We start from the raw sequence: 15,446 nt of genomic DNA on the forward strand, positions 1-15,446 counted from the left end.
ACTGATTCACACACCTGTTGGCAAGTGAACAGCCTTGCCTAGCGTGACCAACACCCAACCCTGATTCATATGTTCACCGGTAGGAGCTAAGGCCACCCAGCCCACTAGGCCCACTCCCAGACCCAGATCTCATGTGTGCCAATGGGTGGTGGGCCCTTACCCAATATAGGTGGCGCCCCCAGTCTCGGCTTTTATGTGTGTTGGTGTGTGTTGCGTCCCAGCCCGCCCAATACCTAATCCTTGGGTGCACCTGTGGGTGTGTGGCTTGGACCAGACCCACCTGTTTCGAACCCCAGTTCCCTTGAGTGTGTGTTCCATACTCATGCCTAGTTTGGCCCATTACCATTCCCAGCTCTTGAGCCCATTACCATTCCCAGCTCTTGAGCAAACCAGTGGGTCTTACATTCCTTTAGAGGTGAGCCCACATATCCCCCACAGAGTCTGTCTCCAGGCCTGGTTCTGTTGTATGCTAGTTAGTGTCATGATCCAGCCTAACATGACCCACCCCCTGTTCCAACCCTGTGGTTGAATCCTGTCAGGTAAACTCCCAAGCCCTAACTTTCTTGTGTGCCGGTGGGTAGTAGTTTGAAGAATAATTGGTGTTATAGCATAAAAACTGCCATTTGTTTCTTGTTGCACTTAGATCACTCAGTCCTTGGTGTTTCTGTTGTTGGCTACACTTTTCAGCGCATTGACTGGTTTGCCATGGAGTCTCTATAACACGTTTGTGATAGAAGAAAAACATGGCTTCAATCATCAGGTATAGTGGAGAATGAAAATATTCTCTTTTAAATGAGGTTTTCTGTGCTGTTGTCCTGGGTTGGTAATTTCAACAGTTTTCTGTTTTTAGATAATGAATTAGTTGGGGAATAAAGGAACTGCAGATATGGTAAAGATCATAGTTTAGTCTTGCCTTAAACTCTTCTAGCATCAATGAACATAAATGTGTAGTGTTAGTAACTATGTAAGTGAATTGATTTTAAATTTAAATGCAAAACATTTATCTATTGCTTTAGGCCACGTAGTATAATGTAGTTTTAAAAATTGCTTCAATTATGTGTTCTTTATGTGCTCTTACTAGTTAAAAAGTTGTAAAAAGCAAGATCAATGTCTCAGTTTCTTGTGGTGTGATATTTACTTTTTCAGACTTTAGACTTCTTCATGAAGGATGCAATCAAGAAATTTGTTGTGACTCAGTGTATTTTATTGCCTGTGTCTTCACTTCTTCTTTACATTATTAAAATTGGAGGAGACTATTTTTTTATTTATGCCTGGCTGTTCACATTAGTTGTTTCCCTGGTGAGTAAAAACTTTTACAAAGTTCCTTAGTTCCATTTTGTAAGTTAATCTTCATTAGTGTGCGATCAGTTTCTAAAGCATTGAAATATAAGTAGCTTCTCAGAAGAGCTTCTCTTTGGGGATCTGCTTTTGAGCGTAGAAATTTGACTACAAATTTTATTCTCTTTGTACTGACTCTCATGACACTAGTTGTTAGCCATTTTTAAACAATCCAGTTGTCAGACTGTTTGGGGCTGAAAGTGCATGGCCACTAGAGTGAATAACTGAGAGTGATCATTTAAAGATTTTTCTTGACTGATCCCCAGTGCCTGAAAATCAGAATGTTTTGAAGAGAAAATAGATTTAGGAGGGACGAGAGAAAGCATTAACGCACTTCTCTAGCTTTTTTCTGCACTTTTTCTCTACCTGCCCCGCCCTGTTGTCCTTCCTCCCTTTTCTGGGTTCCTTCTTTTGCTCATTTGCTTTGCTTCTTCCTTTCCTGCCTACCCCCCCCCGCCAGCCACCTGTTTTCTCCTTCCTTGCACCTCTACACTACTCCTCTGACCTGTTTTCCCCTCCCATACGTATTTACCACTTCCACATCCTATATTTGAAGCTGCTTTGTGATATGATGCTACCCAGCCATCTTTTCACAGCCCCCAGAAAATATCATCTGTCAGCTCTTCAGTTCCACTGATGCTCAAGTTTAATTCAGCTACAATTAAGTGATGCTCGTTGCTTTACTTCCTACTAGTGGGATCAAGATAAAAAAAAAATGAGTGCTGGTTAGCATATCAGTATCTGTTGTGTGATAAAGTCAAAAAGAGGAAATGATCTAAAACAGCTTATGCAGAAGTGTTGGTAGATGTGTGGTAGGAGCTGCAGAAGACAAGCGGACTAAGTAGAGACACAATCAAGCTCTGGTTCCTCTTTGAGCAAAGACTTCAGAATCCAAATGTTATGATTGGCTCACAAAGAAGCAGAAATCCCCAGGATAGTTTTCTTTTTTTAAGATTTATTTTTTTTTTAATTGGAAAGTCAAATATGCAGAGAGAAGGAGAGAAAGATCCTGCATTCGCTGGTCCACTCCCCTGATGCCCCCAGATGGCTGGAGCGGAGCTGACCCAAAGCCAGGAGCCTCTTCTGGGTCTCTCACACAGGCGCGGGATCTCAAAGCCCTGGGCCATCCTCCACTGCTGTTCTAGGCCACTAGCAGGGAGCTGGAAGGAAAGTGGATCAGCCAGGACATGAACCGGCACCCACATGGGATCCCGGCCACTAGACTACCGCTCCTTGTTTCCCAGGATAGTTTTGGAAGAACTGTTTATTGCCACCTGGAAACCATAATCACTTCTAGTTAGCATTTTCTCCTAAAATCAAATTCACAGTTTTGTTGTGTTATTGAAACTACTCAATTTTATTTAATTCGTCAAAACGAATAGTGAACTCTTTCTATCTGGCACTTTGGGTCTGGGAATACTAGAGCACAGGAGATAAGCTTTCTGTTTTCAAATTTGGAGTCCACGTATTTGTTTTTAATACCATTAGATCTGTGTAATAGTTTTTCTTTTTTCTGTAAGAATATATTCTTAAGCTGCTCTGACATCTGCTTTTCAGGTCCTTGTCACAATCTATGCGGATTACATTGCTCCTTTATTTGACAAATTCACACCTCTCCCTGAGGGAAAGCTTAAGCAAGAAATCGAAGTGATGGCAAAGAATATTGACTTTCCTTTGACAAAGGTGTATGTTGTAGAAGGTAAGGCTACCTGGGAGCAAGAGAGTTTTGTTCGAATTTTTTTATGGGACTTTATTTTTAAATTGTTAGTGAAAGAATAAACTATAAATTAGCTGTGTATTGAAATTTTTAGTATTTAAAGGTTAGAATTTTACATTTTGACTTTTTAAGATTTATGGGACTTTAAGGCATAGTCCAGGGATAAAAACTGGTAGCCTGATAGTCTATTCTGGACTGCAGCTGTGGTTGGTTAGCTTTACAGTATTGCTTTTAATTTTTGATTGAGTCTTTTTTTATTCCTTGCTGCTTTATGTTATATTTGACTGATTCACTTTTGAACCTGGCCTCACTCTTGTAGGTATTTGATTTGAATCGTTAAATCTTTAAATTCTACTTAACACTAACTTGTTTGATGGGTCATAAGCAAGAAATAATCTTGTTGGCTGGGTCAACTCCAGGAAAATATCCAGTGTTCTGGAGGACTCTGATTTAACTTGTAAATTACCAAAAATTGTAGTACCATTACATATTTCACATTGGTTATATTCTGCTTTTTTGATAATTATTTTGAAAGTTAAGTAGTTTCATAAAATTACCAAGTCCTAGGGAAGCCTACAGAAATGGAGTGGAAAATTACCTAGACTTTGGGAACCTCTACATTGAAATCCTTATAGGTGAATGCAACTGGTCCTGCCTCTGTTGCTTACCAACTATGGACTATTGAGTGATTCATTTCACCCCGTTGAGTTTCCGTTGAGCCCTCCAGTTTGGCAGGTGTTTTCTATAAATGGCTAGAAGCAGCTATTTCAGCTTTGCGGGCCATGTAGTCTTCACAGCTTTCCGATTCTGCTGTTCCAGTAATAACCATCTGTGATAGATAACCAAATGAACATGAATATGTTCCAATAAGCTTTATTAAGTTTATAAAACTTGATAAAGAAAGCTGCAGGTTGGATTTGGCCCATGAGCCATAGTTTGCTGATCTTTGCTGTAAACTGTCACCAGTCAGAAATGGCTGTGTTAGACAAAGGAAGAGAGACTGAGAGACACTTGAGGTTTTGCATATGACAGCTGCAGCATCAGGGAGAACACGGTCACAACTGAATGAACTACCAACTAGAAGAATGTAGAGTTCTCTGATGTTTAGCTGCTTCTGAAGCTATACAACTAAGCTGCAAGAACAATTAGAATAATATTCTGTGGAGAGATGGTAGACAAATAAGCCAGGTGCTACTTAACATCTGTAGCCCCTTTTTTTTCTTTTTCCCATTCTGTGAAATTAAGCTCTTAGTACAGTAGTCAATACAGAGCAGTCTCTGAGGGACTTTAATTGAAGGGGCAGTCTAAGTTGCTAATCACTTAAGTTATAATCAGATAACATGAAATGGTAGTTCGTGTGACTGTAGAAGTAATCAGTGTGTGATAGGTACATATATACCAACCATATGTATATATCTTAGCTATATAATATAGTTGATGCTATTTCCATTTTGGATAAATAGGGAAGGCTTCATAGAAGGTTATAACATGAGCTGGGACATTATGGAAAGTCAAGATTTGAGGAGGTGTAAGGTAGCATTTTTGAGCATTGGCTTTGGAGTCAGTACTAAGTTTGAATCCTGACTCTACCACACATTACCTGCGTGACTTTGAGCAACTAGCCTTGGCTGAACAGCAATTACGCTCATGTGTAATTATGTTTTTGTTGTTGCTAACAATACTTAACAGTCCTTAAAAATATTTTGAATGAGTGAATGTTATTAATAATCATAACCCACATTGCAGATTTATAATTGATCAGAATATTGTAGAGAAAGGCCATGAGTCCTGCTCTCAAAAAAATACATCAGATAGCAAATGCTGTGCAGAGCGTTACTAGTGTGAGCTGATGTGGGAGGACTGTAGATCCTTTAGATGGGGTCATCTGAACAGCTGGCTGCGAAGCTGAAAGTTGAAGATAGGTCCAGCTGAGATCAGCAGGAAGACCTTGGAGAGTTTTGTCTCGTCAAGGAATGTGAAGCAGTCCAGTGTGGCTGCAGCATAGCAGAACAAAGGAGAGGAACTCTGACAACTAGGCAAGAGCTAGACCCCATACGTCTTTGTAACTTAGGTAAGGAGTTTGAGTTTTATTTTAAATTCAGTAAGAGAAAGCTATCAACAGGTTTAGATGTGAGAGTGCCGTGGTCTGTTGTGTTTTCATAGTATCTTGCACTACCATGGAAAGTGGATTATAGGAAGAGGGAGGGTGAAAGCAAGGAGGGCTGTTGTAATGGTCTAAGTAGGAAATAATGGCTATTTAGGCTAGAACAGTAGTAGTTGGTAGAGAGAGATGATACATTTGAGCCAGGTTTTAGAGATTGTATTCAGGGAAAAAGGGAAAGAGACATCAAAGATAATGGCCTAGATTTTTGACCTGAGCAGTTGGGTAAATGGTGTGTTCTCTAGGAGGGAAAAAACTGAGAGAACATGTTTATAGGGAATTAAAGTGTTCTCTGGAGGCATTACGCATTGAAATATCAATTAAACATGTTTGTTGCAGTTCTGTGTGCAATAGAAACCAACTGTGGCTGTCTTAAGGATTTTCTATTGAAACAGTGCGTGAAGGCTCACAGAATCCCCAGGCAGGTTGGGTTAACTGATCTTAGGCAGTAGGCAGTGACCTAAGTTACGCAGAGAGGCTGGGACCTAGGACTGACTTATACTGCCAAGTCAGTCCACTGAGGATGCTTCTGCTGCCACCTTGGACACCAGATCCAGTAGTGACCACTCGCACCTGCAGAAGTCATCCCTCATTGCCTGTTTCTTGTTCCTCAGTGGATGCATTTGACTGACTAACCCAGGGCATGAGGCTAGTTTCCAGGAGTGTTGGGGAGGCACATCTCTGGTTTTCTAGATTTTTCAAATGAGAAGTGATCTCTCACAAGACTTTCATGGTGTAAAATTTCCTAAACTATGACGGAAGATATCCATACTGGGCAAGGAAAAGAAAACAAACAAGAAAACAGCTTCCAAATATATAGACATCCATAGGGAGAGGTCAGCTGAGTGACTGGATAGGTTGTCTGGACTTCTGTGGAGAGGACGGAGTAGACAGGGAGACTTAGAAGTCCCTGGCACATGGATGGTGTTTAATGCCATGGATAAGGGCACTCAAAGAAGAGATGGGACGAGAGGTAGCAGAGGGACTAACAGCCAGCAAAGGAGTATTAGGGAAGAGGCCATGTGAGTAGGAAGAAATCCAGGAGAAAATCAGGTCTTAAAAGACGGGAGAAGAGGGCCCAGTGCAGTAGCCTAGCAGCTAAGGTCCTCGCTTTGCATGCCCGGGATCCCATATAGGCACCAGTTCTAATCCCGGCAACCCGCTTCCCATCCAGTCCCTGCTTGTGGCCTGGGAAAACAGTCCAGGTTGGCCCAAAGCCTTGGGACCCTGCACCCGTGTGGGAGACTCAGAAGAAGACCCGGAAGAAGCTCCTGGCTCCTGGCTTCAGCTGAGTGCAGCACGGGTCATTGTGATCACTTGAGGAGTCAATCATTGGATGGAAGATCTTCCTCTCTATATAACTGACTTTCCAATAAAATTAAAATAAACCTTAAAAAAAAAAAAGCCAGGAGAAGCAAGTGTGTCAAGGAGGAAGTGATCAAGCTAGCTGTGTGTCTAATACTGCTGAGAGGCTGACTGAGATAGCATGGCATGAAGGAAGTATGAAGCTGTCGATGGATGAGCCTTACATTTGCACAGAAAATTTTGACTTTTTTTTTAAGATTTATTTATTTTTGTTACAAAGTCAGATATACAGAGAGGAGGAGAGACAGAGAGGAAGATCTTCCATCCGATGTTTCACTCCCCAAGTGAACCGCAACGGGCCGATGCGCGCCGATCCGATGCTGGGAACCAGGAACCTCCTCTGGGTCTCCCACAAGGGTGCAGGGTCCCAAAGCCTTGGGCCGTCCTCGGCCGCTTTCCCAGGCCACAAGCAGGGAGCTGGATGGGAAGTGGAGCTGCCAGGGTTAGAACCGGTACCCATATGGGATCCCGGGGCTTTCAAGGCAAGGACTTTAGCCGCTAGGCCATGCCGCTGGGCCCTGAAAATTTTGACTTTTGGAATGCTGAAATAGATTATTGCATTCCTGTAGAGAAGCATTATTGAGTGTCTGCTACATGGCTGACAGTATGACACAGAAAGCTTCGGTTTAGTACAGAGGTACTCTTTTTTTTTTTCTTTTTTTTTAAAGATTTATTTAGTCTTATCGGAAAGATAGATTTACAGAGAAAAGGAGAGACAGAAAGATCTTCCAGCCACTAGTTCACTCCCCAAGTGGCCACCATGACTGGAGCTGAGCCAGTCCAAACCCAGGAGCTTCTTCCGGGTCTCCCACGTGCTTGCAGGGTCCCAGGGCTTTGGGCCATCCTCAGTTCACAAGCAGGGAGTTGGAAGGGAAGTGGAGCAGCCGGGGCACAAACCAGTGCCTTTATATGATCCCGTCATGTGCAAGGCAGGGATTTAGCCATTAGGCCATGTTGCCATGCCCACCGGGGTACTCTTCAACTTTAATCAGTATAGGAATTCCATGGAAGGCTTGCTAACAGATTCCTACACCCCGTTTCCAGAGATTCTTGCTTGATGGGTGTTTTTGGTATGTGCTTCTGATGGGCACTCTGGGTGATTTTGATGTAGGGATTCCTTAGACCACACTTAGAGATTCAAAGACAATAATTTAATTTTATTTACTTGTATTATTGTTACTTCCATAACTAACTTTGGATGAGTTCTAAGAAAGCTTTAAATTAATTAAAAAATCATCATCCTTGGGCCTGGCGAGATAGCCTAGAGGCTAAAAGCTCTGGCCTCTATCCCATATAGGCGCCAGTTCTGATCCTGGCAGCCCTGCTTCCCATCCATCCCTGCTTGTGGTCTGGGAAAGCAGTTGAGGATGTCCCAAAGCCTTGGGACCCTGCACCCACATGGGAGATCCACAAGAAGTTCCTGGCCCCTGGCTTCAGCTCGGTGTTGCTCTGGCTATTACAACCACTTGGCGACTGAATCAGTGGACAAAAGATCTTCCTGTCTGTCTCTCCTCCTCTCTGTAAATCTGATTCTCCAATAAAAATAAAAAATCTTTTTAAAAAATTATTATTGGGCCCGGCGGCATGGCCTAGCGGCTAAAGTCCTAGCCTTGAAAGCTCCGGGATCCCATATGGGCGCCGGTTCTAATCCTGGCAACTCCACTTCCCATCCAGCTCCCTGCTTATGGCCTGGGAAAGCAGTTGAGGATGGCCCAATGCATTGGGACACTGCACCCGCGTGGGAGACCCGGAAGAGGTTCCTGGTTCCCGGCTTCGGATCGGCGCGCACCGGTTCGTTGCGGCTCACTTGGGGAGTGAAACATCGGATGGAAGATCTTCCTCTCTGTCTCTCCGCCTCTCTCTGTATATCCGGCTTTCCAATAATAATAAAATCTTTAAAAAAAAAAAAAGTTCTTAACATTTATCTGTGTGCTTGAAAGGAAAAGCAAGGGAGAAGGTGAGAGAGACACACAGAGGTTTTCCATCTGCTGATTCATTCCCTGAGTGCTGAAAGCAGCAAAGGCTAAGCAAAGTTGAAACCAGGAGCCAGAAACTCCAGCCAGGCCTTTCATCTAGGCCTGGCGATGGTAGGAATTCAAGTACTGCCTCCCGTGATATGTTAGCAGGGAGCTGGGTGGGAGGCACGTAGTGGCTTGAATTAGCTGTTCTCAGATGGGATGTGGGCATCCCAAGCAGCAGCCGTGCCACAGTGTCCACTCCCATTTCTTTAAAAACAGGTATAAAAGTAGACTAGTTTATGTGGATCAGGCAGTATTCCTAACACTTTACTCAGACTATTGTATGTATACGTAATCCATCCCAATGAGTATCCTCACATTGCAAACTCTCCTAAATTTCTGCAGCATCTGGCAGAGCCAAGATTGGAGCTGTTTTTTATCTTTATTTATTATTAATATTAACTTAATATATTACTAATTTATTAAATCAACAATATATTCTATTTATATAGTATATGATTTATATTAACATAATATGATCAAATACATTATTTGATTATTTGTATCATATCAATAATTCATTAAATTGATGGATTAGTAATATTAGCAAATGAGTTTATTAATAAATATGAACAAATAAATTGATAATACATTTTAATTTATTTTTATTTATAAAATAAAAAAGTTTTTTTTTATTTTAAAAATCTTATTTATTTGAAAGGCAGAATTACACAGACATAAGGGAAGAGACAGAGAAAGAGAGAGAGCTCTATCCTCAGTGGCTATTGCGGCTGGCCAGGCCAAAGCCAGTAGCCTGAAGCTTCTGGGTCTCCCAATACATGCAAGGGTTTATGACCTTGGGCCATCCTCCACTGCTTTCCAGGAGCTACAGCAGGAAGCTGTGTTGGAAGTGGAGCAGGTGGGACACAAACTGGCACCCCTATGAGAGACTGGCACTGCAGGTGGTGGCTTAAGCTGCACAGTGCCAGATCCAAGTCTGCACTCTTAATTGCTGTACTCAGCTCACTATTCAGTGCAGAACCTTTGGAAATTAAAAAAATTATATAAATAAAATAAAAATTAACCATAAATAATAGTGTAAGCCACTGTTACAAACTTAAGTATGTTTTATTTTTGATTCTTCATAAAAATAACCCAATTGTTTTTCCTGACTAAACAAATATGCTTATTTTTAAAGTCTTAGGAAAAGCAATGAAAGAATCTCAACTGCACTTGAACTGTGGCAATGCCGCAAGGTGGAGGAATCCTCCATGGGGGAGGGTTTGGGCGGGGGGGTGGGAAATCCCAATACCTATAAAACTGTGTCACATAATGCAATGTAATTAATAATAATAAAAAAAAGTCTTAGGGAAAGTAGAAAGGAGGGAATAGGGCCTGGAGTGATAGCCTAGTGACTAAATCCTCACTTTGCATCCACTGGAATCCCATGTGGGTGCTGGTTTGTATTCTTGCTGCTCCACTTTCCATCCAGCTCCTTGCTTGTGACCTGGGAAAGCAGTGGGGGATGCCCCAATGCCTTGGGACCCTGCACCCACATGGGAGACCCGGAAGAAGCTCCTGGCTTTGGATTGTCACAGCCATTGTGGCCACTTGGGAGTGAACCAGAGAATAGAATATCTTTCTCTCTGTCTTTGCTCCTTTTCTCTGTGGATCTGATCTTTCAGTAATAAAATAAATCTTTTTTAAAAAGGTGGTGGGGGAAGGAAATAAAAATCCCTGATTCTAGAACCCAGTGCTAAACTCTTCAGTGTTTGGCTGTATCTTTAATCAGGCTTACATTTACGCTTCTAATTACATGTACTTTTTTTTTATGACAATGGTGAGACCTTATACACACGATGCTTGTATCTTTCACAGTGATAACAATGAGCTTTTCCTTATTAAGATTCTTGAAAATTGTTTTTTTTTCTGGCTGCTTAGAATTCCATTTTTCCTGTTTATCATGGTTTAGTCCTTCCGCAGCTGTTGGGTGTGTAGCTTTACTGACCCAGGCATTACTGTGCAGCAGCAGTGAGCATAAATGTTGGCAGGAATGCAGGGAACCCGACGCTGGGCTGCTGGCGGCGACTGAGGTCAATGCAGTTGTCTCAGGTATTAAACAAGTTGAAAATGCTAATGTCCACTAATTCAGTTTCCAGGAGTCTCTACAAAGGACCCCAGACTTTTTAATTATATTCCCTGCTTTGAACTGTCTTTCTTTAGGATCTAAACGCTCTTCCCACAGCAATGCTTATTTTTATGGCTTCTTCAAGAACAAGCGAATAGTCTTGTTTGACACCCTGCTAGAAGAGTACTCTGTACTAAACAAAGACCTGCAGGAGGAGGCTGGCATGGAACCCCGCAGTGATGGAGAAGGGGACAGTGAAGAAAAAAAAGCTAAAGTTAAAGTGAGTTCTTCTTTTCCTAAGAGACTCTGCCTTAGTCTTGTTCGTAGTTTCTTTGACAACGTAGTCAGCAGTTCTAGCAGTGAGGGTAGTATTCAGGAAGACTCTCAAGGAAAAACACCGTAGTCTTAGTTGTTCTGGTACTGGGGAGAGATGACCACTATTTCTATGTACCAGCTACTCTGCACACTTTTACAGAAAGTACGTGTTAACATTGGAAGCTGTTATGAAACAGGGCTTTCACTACATACATACTTGCATACATATACTTTTAGATTCACTGAGACTTAGACAACCAAAGCTTTGGCAACAGAGAGACTTGGATTTGAATCCTGGTTATGTCATGTGGTAGTTGTTTATCCTTGGATACATTGCTTTGTTTATTTGATGTTATGAATTTGACACAATTATGAATGGTCTGTGACCTGAGATATGTTCTGTGGCATGAAGAAAGCATAAATAAAGAAGCTAGCCTTTCTGTTAAATTTATAGTCTAAAGGGAAGACATTCCTACAATCATCCCACAACATGGCCCTTGTTACTGTGAAGCTCTGAATACTGGATATCGAGTGTGAAACACAGGAGGAGGCTTGCTTAAGAAAGCTGCTTCTGAATCCTTTTCCTGGATGAGGTTTGCCGATGCTGCCTAGAAATGCTGGAAGTGCCAGCACTAAACGGAGGGGCCAAGGGCCAGTGATTAGGAACAATAGAGATTTTCTCTGGAAGAGTCATCAAGGTACATGCAATGGAATTTGCCATTGGCTTGGGTGTCATTTAGAGAGGATCTTAGGTCCCTGTTCACTTACTGACTTGTAACTTTGGCAAGTAGGTTAAGCTTTCTAAATCCTTTTATTTTTTCATTAGTTGATTAATTAGAACTACAGAAAGGAATCTTCTATCCTTTGATTGATTTCTCGAATGGCCACAGGGGCCATGACTAGTCAAGGCTGAAGTCAGGAATCTGCAGTTCCATCTGTGTCTTCCAGATGGGTGGCTGAGGCCCAAGTATTTGGACCATCATCTGCTGTTTTCCCAGGTGCTTTGTTAGCAGGTAGTGGGATTGAAAGTGGAGCAGCTTCTCAGGAGCTTAACCCATTGAACCACAATGTCAGTTCCAAGCTCTCTAAATCTTTGATTTTTTTTCCTCTCTCTCTCTCTCTCTCTTTTTTTTTTTCATCTTTTCTCAAGTGAAAGATGAGGCTAGCAGCAGGGTTTTTCAGCCTCGACACTGTTGACTTGCCAAACTGGGTAGCTGTTTTGTAAGATGTCCTGGGCTTCTTAGCGTGGATAATGGATCCCTGGACTCTCCTTACTAACAGCAGGTGGCAGTGTCCCTCTTCCCCCAGAATGGTAACAACCAAAAATATCTCCAAATGTTGTCAGCCATCCCAGGGAAAAGAGCTGTCTTGGTTGAAAACATCCAGTTAATGATGCCTACCTTTTAGTGTTGTGAAGATTAAATGAAATAACATGTGAAATACTTTGTACTCTATTTTTTAAAAAGATTTATTTATTTTTACTAGGAAGTCAGATATACAAAGAAGAGGAGAGACAGAGAGGAAGACTTTCTGTCCACTAATTCACTCCCCAAGTGGCCGTAATGGCTGGAGCTGAGCTGATCCAAAGCCAGGAGCCTCTTCCAGATCTCTCACATGAATGCAGGGTCCCAGAGCTTTGGGCCGTCCTCAACTACTTTCCCAGGCCACAAGCAGGGAACTGGATGGGAAATAGAGCCATCAAGATACGAACTGGCACCCATATTGGATCCCAGTATGTACAAGGCGAAGACTTTGGCCTCTAGGCCCTGTACTCTTTATATTTGAAGTACCAAAAAATAATGCTTATAATTTTTTTTGTTGCATTTTGTTTTATGACATCGTTTCATAGGCTCTGAGGTGTCCCCAACCCCTCCCTGTACGCTCCCCCCATGATTATCATTTAAACATTTGTTTTGACTCTGAGAACTTGTTCTGATGAGGTATCTCACTTGTTATAAACAGAGATGAAATAACATTCTGTGCTTACTGAGTGGCAATCTTTTGATTATCCTTTTTCTTTCATCTTTTTAATAGATATTATTGCATTAGTTAGTATATTAAAATAAAAGTCACTTTGCTCTGACCAAGAGTTGTAGCATTGTAAGCTTAGACAGCACAAGGTCCCTAACAACAGCACGAAGTCCAAAAAGGATGATACAGTGATCACATTAGAGAACTGCAAGTTCCACAGTCACCTGCTTAAAATGCATCCCTGTGCAGACTGTATTACATTATAGCTAAATCCAGACACTATCTAGTGGTCTACCAATTTACAAGCAAACTAAAGAAAACAGACAATTTGAGGACATTTTTCTTTAGCCACAGAAGTGATCTGGTAGTTGTTTGAAATTTATCTAATGGAGTTTTGATTTACATTGCTGGCTTCCTGAAGTGCCTGCTTTATTTTTTGTTCAAGATTTATTTTTATTTTTTATTGGAAAGTCAGATATATACAGAGAGAGGAGAGACAGAGAGGAAGATCTTCCATCTGCTGATTCACTCCCCAAATGGCCACAACAGCCAGAGCTGAGCTGATCTGAACACAGAAGCCAGGAGCTTCCTCTGGGTCTCCCATGCAGATGCAGGGTCCCAAGACTTTGGGCTGTCCTTGACTGCTTTCCCAGTCTACAAGCAGGGAGCTGGATGGGAAGTGTAGCAGCCAGGATTAGAACCGGCGCCCCTATGGGATCCCGGCACATGGAAGGCAAGGACTTTAGCTGCTAGGCTATGGTGCACTGTATCCAACCTGCTTTATTTTGAATTACTACAAATATTCTGGCATTTATATCCAAGTGAGAAGACAAGATATATGTTAGACACAGGTCTACTTGGAAGAACCTGAAGTAGAAGAGACAAACAGCTCATAGGTGAAGAAGGTAGAGTGTGATAAATGTCATGAGTTGGCTTTTAGGAATTCAGATACAATGCAGCCTGGTGGTCAGAGAGATTTCTTAGGTGAGAGAACATTTGAACCAGGCAGAATTTTGACTTGGGGATGAGAATTTCAGGTTCATGATAAGGAATGACTAAAGCTTGGATACAGTAAAATACTCGATTCGTATTCTAAGACTAATGATTAAATGGATTCTTGTGAAGATAGAATGGTACAGCAAGACTAGTTGCAGAATGCTGTTTGCGGAAGACATCTAGTGATCATTTCCAGTGGCCTGGAAAGTTTAATTTGATTTGAGTAGAGGCCGTAACTTACCTTATGAAGATTAAAAATTTAGTGCCAGCATAACGGATAGAGTAGAGACTGAAAGCAGAGAGACTTGTAGGGGCCTACTGTATCAAGATAAGCATGGGAAATAATGAGCGGGCCTGCCTTATAATGAAAGTCTGAGTAAGGACAGCAGCTTTAATGGATGGAATTGAAGTACTTGGTGATGACCGTTATGAACAGGGAAGGAAAAGGTCAAAGGCTGACTCAGCAGTCATTACCTGTATTGCTCCCCAGAGTGTGTTTTATTGGTAAGATGATTTTAGGTAGTACATGAAATTTTTTTTAAAATACTAAGTTCCTTTATTGGAAAGGTAGAGTTAGCATGCACATCTAGAGAGGGAGAGACAGAGAGAGCTAGAATGAAGTAAGGAGATTGGAGCTTTTTTCAGGTCTCCCACATGAGTTACAGGGTCCCGAGTACTTAGGTCATCCGTTTTTTTTTTTCCCAGGCACATGAGCAGGGAGCTAGGTTGGGAGCAGCTGGGACTTGAACCAGTGCTCATGGGATCCTGACACTACCACTACGCTGCAAACACCAGCACACAAAATGGTCTGTAAGTCTGAATGAGAAATGTTTAATTTTTTTTTATCCAAAGATTATAAAAGAAAGCCAAAGTCCCTGAAATACTTAGTGATAACTGTAGTTAACATTGTAATGGATGTCTGCATAATAGCTGTTGCATTTTAATAGATATTTAGGAAACACACTTTTTGAATTTTATCTTTCAGAAGACAAATAGGGTAACAAATAGCCTGTTTCAAGTAAATTAAGTAACAAGAATAATAAAAAATAAAATACAAAATAGCTAGTATTGTAATGCGGTAAATTAAATTGCAGTGTGGGAGCCTAGGAGACCAGCATCCTGTGTGAGTGCTAGTTTGAGTCCCAGCTGTTCCACTTCTGATCCAACTCTCTGCTAATAAACCTAGGAAAGCAGTCTAAGATGGCCTGACAGCTTGGGCCCGTGCTACTCAGGTGGGAGACCAGGATGGAGGTCTGCTCTCCTGGCTTTGTCCCAGTCCTGCCCCGGCCATTGAAGCTATTTGGAGAGTGACTCAGCAAATGGAACATCTCTCTAACTCTGCCTTTCAAATAAACGCATCTTAAAAATAAATAAACTGGCCTTTTATAGACAAAGCAAGGACCAGGACAGATGTGCTTGATGCAGCCATTAGGACGCCACGTAGAACACATGCATCCCATATGAGAGTGCCTGGATTGAGTCCTGGTTCCTCTGCTT

The 15,446-nt window shown here is 41.9% G+C and overlaps 1 protein-coding gene across 1 annotated transcript in view; it reads left to right on the forward strand.

Moving 5' to 3' along the window:
* The window catches only part of ZMPSTE24 (zinc metallopeptidase STE24), a 38,056-nt gene that overhangs the window by 7,326 nt on the left and 15,284 nt on the right, over positions 1-15,446 (forward strand). The window contains exons 4-7 of the mRNA XM_004591534.3: positions 644-760; positions 1,147-1,299; positions 2,896-3,037; positions 10,763-10,947. Of these exons, the coding sequence (XP_004591591.1) occupies positions 644-760; positions 1,147-1,299; positions 2,896-3,037; positions 10,763-10,947 (597 nt within the window). The remainder of the gene's footprint in view (positions 1-643; positions 761-1,146; positions 1,300-2,895; positions 3,038-10,762; positions 10,948-15,446) is intronic.

This window comes from Ochotona princeps, chromosome 2 (genome assembly GCF_030435755.1).
Source record: "Ochotona princeps isolate mOchPri1 chromosome 2, mOchPri1.hap1, whole genome shotgun sequence".
In the NCBI taxonomy this organism is placed as follows: Eukaryota; Metazoa; Chordata; class Mammalia; order Lagomorpha; family Ochotonidae; genus Ochotona; species Ochotona princeps.